At 47.5% G+C, this 7,500-nt stretch overlaps 1 protein-coding gene across 1 annotated transcript in view; it reads right to left on the bottom strand.

The window, feature by feature from the left end:
• LOC144671290 (serine/threonine-protein kinase D2-like) overlaps positions 1 to 7,500 on the bottom strand; it is an 82,902-nt gene that overhangs the window by 33,137 nt on the left and 42,265 nt on the right. Inside the window, exon 3 of the mRNA XM_078533100.1 lies at positions 2,624 to 2,755. Coding sequence (XP_078389226.1) covers positions 2,624 to 2,755 — 132 coding nt within the window. The remainder of the gene's footprint in view (positions 1 to 2,623; positions 2,756 to 7,500) is intronic.

Raw genomic sequence — 7,500 nt, 5'->3', positions numbered from 1 at the left:
GAGAATTCCAAACACCAGCCACCCTCAGGGACGAAATTCCTCCTCATCTCGGTCTTAACTGGGAGACCCCTTATTTTCAAACTATGCCCCCTAGTTCTAGATTCCCCCACAAAGAGAAACATCCTCTCAGCATCCACCCTGTCGAGCCCCCCTCAGAATCTTAGATGTTTCAATAAGATTATCTCTCATTCTTCTAAACTCCAATGGGTATCGGCCCAACCTGCTCAGCTTCTCCTCATAAGACGCGAGAACATCAGAACATAAGAAATTGGAGCAGGAGTAGGCCATTCGGCCCCTCAAGTCTGTCCCGCCGTTCAATAAGATCATGGCTGATCTGCCCCAGGCCTCAACTCCTCTTTCGTGCCAGCTCCTCATAGCCCTCAACTCCCCGAGATTTCAAAAATCTATCTACCTCCTCTTTAAATACTTTCAGTGATCTAGCCTCCACAACTCTCTGGGGTAGAGAATTCCAGACATTCACTACCCTCAGAAGAAATTCCTTGGCACCTCAGTTTTAAATAAGTGTCTCCTTATTCCGTAACTATGTCCCCTAGTTCGAGATTCCCCCACTAGTGGAAACATCTTCTCAACATCTACCCTGTCAAGCCCCCTCAGAATCCTGTAGGTTTCAATAAGATCACCCCTCATTCTTCTAAACTAATGAATAAAGGCCTAACCTGTTTAGCCGTTCTTGATAAGTCAATCCCTTCATCCCAGGAATTAGCCTAGTGACTCTCTTTTTGAACTGCCTCCAATGTCAGTATATCCTCTCTTAAATACGGGGACCAAAACTGTACACAGTGCTCCAGGTGCGGTCTCACCAACACCCTGTACAGTTGTAACAAGACTTCCCTATTTTTAAACTCCAACCCCCTAGCAATACGGGCCAAAATCCCATTTGCCGCCTTAATTACTTGCAACCCCCTTCATACCAGGAATCAGCCTAGGTGAGCCTTCTCTGAACTGCTTCCAATGCAAGTATATCGCTCCTTAAGTAAGTATCTGGCACAGGGAAGCCATGGGGCGGAGTGAAGCAATAAGGAAATCACCAAGATGCAAGAACTTTCCCACAAGGGAAAACACAAGAGGAAACAACTTTACACTCGTTGAGAGCTTCAGTCCTTCCCTAGTCACAGCTGATCAGCTCTGGGTTAGGCACAAGCAGGATGTGCAGAATGTCCCTATCAGAAGGTATCAACGCACATTCTACAGGGCAAATTTCAATAAGCCATTTACAGAGCAGAGCGGCTCAATTAAACCTCTCTCCGTTATAAATACTTTGGAACAAGGCATGGGAGCACATTAAAAATCAGATCAAATTCCTGTTTGGCTCCACATCATTGTCCTGCGAAGAGTTTTACACATCTTTCCTGCAGAGGAGGGACAAACAGCATCACCTGGACAATCAGCTTTAATCTCTCGGGGAATTGGGACAGTGTAGAGGGAGCTTTACTCTGTATCTAACCCCGTGCTGTACCTGTCCTGGGAGTGTTTGATGGGGACGGTGTAGAGGGAGCTTTACTCTGTATCTAACCCCGTGCTGTACCTGTCCTGGGAGTGTTTGATGGGGACGGTGTAGAGGGAGCTTTACTCTGTATCTAACCCCGTGCTGTACCTGTCCTGGGAGTGTTTGATGGGGACAGTGTAGAGGGAGCTTTACTCTGTATCTAACCCCGTGCTGTACCTGTCCTGGAGTGTTTGATGGGGACAGTGTAGAGGGAGCTTTACTCTGTATCTAACCCCGTGCTGTACCTGTCCTGGGAGTGTTTGATGGGGACGGTGTAGAGGGAGCTTTACTCTGTATCTAACCCCATGCTGTACCTGTCCTGGGAGTGTTTGATGGGGACGGTGTAGAGGGAGCTTTACTCTGTATCTAACCCCATGCTGTACCTGCCCTGGGAGTGTTTGATGGGGACAGTGTAGAGGGAGCTTTACTCTGTACCTAACCCCGTGCTGTACCTGTCCTGGGAGTGTTTGATGGGGACAGTGTAGAGGGAGCTTTACTCTGTATCTAACCCCATGCTGTACCTGCCCTAGGAGTGTTTGATGGGGACAGTGTAGAGGGAGCTTTACTCTGTATCTAACCCCGTGCTGTACCTGTTCTGGGAGTGTTTGATAGGGACAATGTAGAGGGAGCTTTACTCTGTATCTAACCCCGTGCTGTACCTGCCCTGGGAGTGTTTGATGGGGACAGTGTAGAGGGAGCTTTACTCTGTATCTAACCCTGTGCTGTACCTGTCCTGGGAGTGTTTGATGGGGACAGTGTAGAGGGAGCTTTACTCTGTATCTAACCCCGTGCTGTACCTGTCCTGGGAGTGTTTGATGGGGACAGTGTAGATGGAGCTCTATTCTATCCAGGACAGGTGCAGCATGGGTTCGATGCAGTCTTCCAGGGTTCTTATTCCTGAAATGGTCTGGTGACTCTTGTTGAAACATGGGTGCGATTTGATGTCAGGTGAGTATAGACGCCCCCATGGTTGAATAGCCAACCGAGATTCACATGAAGCAGCGCCGAGGTGTTGCCGCGTGCTCGCCACCCGTGAAAATCAGCACAGGCAGGGTCTTCAGCAGCAAATCTGGAAATCACGAGCAAAATAAAAAAAGAGAAACTACTATGTCTTACCATCGCATTTCAGCCCCTGCCTCACCAAGCCGAACAGCATCTCACCGCAGTGATCGCAGAACGCTGGAGCGCGGTATGAGTGCACGTTCAGGGCGTGCGGACGAATCTGGAAGTCCTCAAAAGTTGCTGCACCTGAAAAAGGAAAGATGATTAATGTTAGTTCATTGAGGCAGTGCAGAGGCTGCTCTGTAGGGTATATACCTCTGGACCCCTGGGGTACAATGGTTCTGATCGCAAAAGGCCTCTCAAGACCCCTTCACAGAGAATAGAGGTACATTTATTCCATGATGAACGTCCCGGCAGCCTTTGCTCCATCCTCAACCTATGGATCGTTGGCTTAAAACAGACAATGGTAGGAAATGGTAGAAAGAGAGAGAAGAGGAGAAAGAAAGAAAGAAAGAAAGAAAGAAAGAAAGAAAGAAAGAAGAAAAAGAGATTTATTCATCAGTGGAGTTTCAGTGAGACAAGGACTGAGATTTTATCCTAATTTCCAAAACCAACATACCCAACAAAGTAGTGAACATGAGCTCACTCCTGGCACCAACACAAGAGGAGAAAGAAAGAGCCTTTTATTCCGCTTGGCATCGTTCTGTTTGAGAGTCTCCCTGACTAAACAACTAAACTCTCTGTTGAGAAGGGCAGCAAACCTGGGAATCAACATCATTAGCTCACTGACAATGGACAGAAAGATCCCACACACCGTTTCGGACTTGAAAGCCTGGCTGGGAAATGGAACAACTTTTTATTGCAGGCAGACCGTCACTGCGAAGCGCTCCCAGTACAGGTGCAGCACAGGGTTGGATACGGAATAAAAATTCCCTCCACACATGTCCCCATACCGTGCATAAAACACGCCTACTCGAATGTCACTGCAGCTCAAGCAGATGTTTGAGGTGCAGTGAAGTACTGTATACATAAAAGGTTGTTTCTTTTTATTTCCTAGTGTCTTTGAAGGAAATTATAGGGGCTCACCTCAAGGCCAGATGGTCGAAAGTTCAAATCCCACTCCCGAGACTCGCAGCCATAATCCAAGCTGACACTCTGGTGCAGTGCAGTACCGAGGGAGTGCTACACTGGTTGGAGGAGCCATTTTTCGGATGAGATGTTAAACCCCGGGGCCCATCTGCCCCCTCACGTGGAGGGGAAACATCCCATGTCATTCTAATCCAAGGTGGCTCACCATCACTGTTTCAAGGGGGAATCAGCGATGGACGATAAACACCAGCCTTGCCAGAGATGCCCACATCCCATGAATGAAAAGCAGTGGGGTTATCCCTAGAGTCCTGACCAACATTTATTCATCAAATATCGCTTCAGAAAGAAACTTATAACGTTGCTTTTAGCGGAGACAGCTGTGTGCAAAATGGCTGCCGCATTTCCCACATAACAACAGTAACTATGCTTCGAAAAGTGCTTCATTAGTTGTAAAGCACTTTGAAACATCTGGAGGTTGTGAAAGACGCTATATAAATGCAAGTCTTTGACTTATAACCGTGCATTAATTACAATTATAATTCCTGAATAATACTGTGCCATCGTTGATTCAGCCCCTGACCGTGAAGGTGGAAAATAGTTGAGGGTTATTGACCTCATAAGCAAGGGTAAAATATAATGTCTTTCATGACCATTGATCCACGGGTTCATTCCATTATCCATTAAAGTGTAAACACCAGCATGCTGTTGAACCATGAGATCCCCCCAGGCCCAGCCTCGTCTTTAACCCGAATCTGTAGGTAGGAACTGCGCAGCTTCACAAAAACACAAGAGTTTGGAGTGTAGGAGCATTAGTCGGCCATCCGAGCCCCAAACCTGCTTTGCCATTCAGTAAGATCGTGGCTGATCTGACTGTGACCTCGAATCACTTTCCAGTCTGCAGCCTCCCCCAATAACACTTGACCCCCTTGTCGATCAGAAACCTAACTCAGCCTTGAACATACTCAATGACCCAGTCTCCACCGCTCCTCGGAGACGAGAATTCCACAGACTCATCTCCCTCAAAACAAAAATCTCCTCACCCCTGTCTTGACCCCCACCGTCAAATTCTAGATTCTCCCATGAGAGGAAATATCCATCCTGTCAAGTCCCCTTCAGGATCTTATATACGTTTTGAGAAAATCACCTCTTATTCTTCTAAATTCCAATGGGTGTAGGCCCAACTTGCTCAATCTAAGACAAGCCGCCCACCCTTCATCCCAGGAATCAGTCAAGTGAACCTTCTCTGAACTGGCTTCCAGTGTGATTATAACCCCTTCAATCTGGGGTGGGAACCCCCTTTCTTCCTCCCCTCTCTCTGATCTTGGGTCAGCCCAACCCATTGTCGCACTTCCTTCCTTACAGCTAAGGCAGCACATGCTGGGGGTGAGGGGTGGGGGGGGTGGGGGGGGTGGAATCAGACCCGGACCTAAAGGTGATCCAGGAGCCACTCCTGGTTCCAAGCCTTCAGTCGAGTTCCTTCACGCCCAACGCTGTTGACACCCAGGAGGCTGCCCTAACCAAAAAAAAAAAAAATAGCGCTCAACTTGCAAAGTAAGCAAGCGAACAAACCACACGACAGAGGAAGCACAGACTTCCTGCTACAGAGCAAAAAAAAAATGCAGCAATTTGCAGGTGAAAAATAAACCCCCCTCGCCAACCCCACCCTCCAGTCAGAACAGATTCAAAAATCTGAATTAACTAGACCGTGCAAGTAAGGAAACAGGCTGTTTTTGAGGTTGCAATTCATTCTAACAACATTCTCCTCTCCTCTTTTCCCCCAAGTGTCCCTAGCTTCCCCTTAAATGCACCTGGACCATTCGCCTCAACGGCTTGTGGTGTCGAGTTCCCCATTCTAACCACTCTGATTTTCTCCTGAATTCCCTGTTGGATGTAGCTCGTGGCTACCCTTATATTATTTCCTGAGAAAATAAAAAAGAGGCTGGGGGTCTACTCCATCTTTTCCGATAGCTTTTTGTTTTGCGCAAAAGATTCTGTGAACCTTTTTTTTTTGTGTACTCCTTTCAGGGCCTCCACACATCCTTTCTGGTCTTTATCGTGATGCCAAGAGCGTGTTTCCCCTCATGGGGGAGGTGGTGGGGGTGGGGGGGGGGGGGGATCTAGAACTAGGAGGCACAGTTTCACAGTAAGGGGCATTCCAGTTGCAACGGAATTCTCTTCCCCAGAGAGCAGTGCGGGTTGGCTCAACATCTGGACAGACCTTTGACTGACAAGGGACCAAGTGTTACGGTGGGGTGGGCAGACGGCAAGCGAATTGAAGCCACAATCGGATCAGCCATGATCTTATCGAATGGTGGAGCAGGCTTGTGGGGCCGAATGGCCTACTTTCCCCGCCCCCCCCCGCCCCCACCCTCCAATTCATTCACGGGATGTGGGCGTCGCTGGCAAGGCCGGCATTTGTTACCCACCCCTAATTGCCCTTGAACGGAGAGGCTTGCTCGGCCATTTCAGAGGGGCAGTTAAGAGGCAACCCAATAGCTGTGGGTCGGGGGTCACTTGTAGGCCAGACTGGGTAAGGACGGTAGATTTCCCTCCCCTAAACAACATCAGTGAACCAGAAGGGGTTTTTACAACAACTGATAGTAGTTTCGATAGCTTTCAACTCCAGTTTATTAATTGAATTTAAATTGCACCAATTTATGAAGAGATTTGAACTCATGTCCCCAGCGCATTAGCCTGGGCCTCTGGATTACTGGTCCAGTGACGTTACAACTACATCACCATATCCTAATGCAATAAGATCATACTAAGAACATAAGAGATAGAATAGGCCATTCGGCCCTCCGAGCCTGCTCCACCATTCAATAAGACCATGGTTGATCTGATTGGGGCCTCAACTCCACTTTCCTGCCCGTCCCCCATAACCCTCAATACCCTGACGATCAACAATCTGCCTAACTCAGCCTTGAATATATTCAATGACCCAGCCTCCACTGTTCTCTGGGTAGAAAATTCCAAAGGCTCTATTTCCCCCTCAATGTGGGAGGCCAAATCTGTGCAAAGCACACACGACTAACTTTGGTACAGCTCTTTTCAAACATCAATGTTTGAATAAACAATACAAGCAATATTTTAGAAGTGTAGTCACTGTTGTGATGTAGGATACCCAGCAGCCAATTTTGCACATAGTACGATCCCACAAACAGCAATGAGATAACGAGATAAGCTACTGGAGTGATTTTGGTTCAGGGATAAATATCGACCGAGACACTAGGCAGAGCTTATCCTGCTCTGCTCTTGATCAAATGATACAAATACTAATAATAAATAATAATAATGACCAGGCAAGCAGTTTCACGGAATCACAAAATTGTTATGGCGCAGGAAGAGACCATTTGGCCCATCATGTCTGCACTGGCTCTCTAAATGACCATCATGACTTAGTGCCATTCTCCTGCTTTCTCCTCCCATACCCTTGCACATTGATTATCTGAATAGGAACATCTAATGTTCTCTGGAATGCCTCGAATGAACCTGCCTCCACCACACTCCCAGGCAGTGCATTCCAAACCTGAACCACTCGCTGTGTGAACAAGTTTTTCCTCGCATCACATTTGCTTCTTTTGCAAATCACTTTAAATCTGTGCCCTCTCGTTCTTGATCCCTTGGCGAGCGGGAACAGCTTCTCCCTATCTACTCTGTCCAGCCCCCTCATGATTTTGAGCATCTCTATCAAATCTCCTCTTAGCCTTCTCCTCTCCAAGGAGAACAGTTCCAATCTATCCTCATAACTGAAATTTCTCATCCCTCAGCCATTCTTGTAAACCTCTTCTGCACTCTCTCCAATGCATTCACATCCTTCCGATACTGTGGTGCCCAGAACTGTACACAATACTCCAGCGGAGGTCTAACTAGTGTCTTATATAAGCTCAGCATAACCTCCC

The sequence above is a fragment of the Cetorhinus maximus genome, chromosome 32, assembly GCF_964194155.1.
Source record: "Cetorhinus maximus chromosome 32, sCetMax3.hap1.1, whole genome shotgun sequence".
NCBI classification, from domain to species: Eukaryota; Metazoa; Chordata; class Chondrichthyes; order Lamniformes; family Cetorhinidae; genus Cetorhinus; species Cetorhinus maximus.
This window is presented reverse-complemented; position numbering and strand designations above follow the sequence as displayed.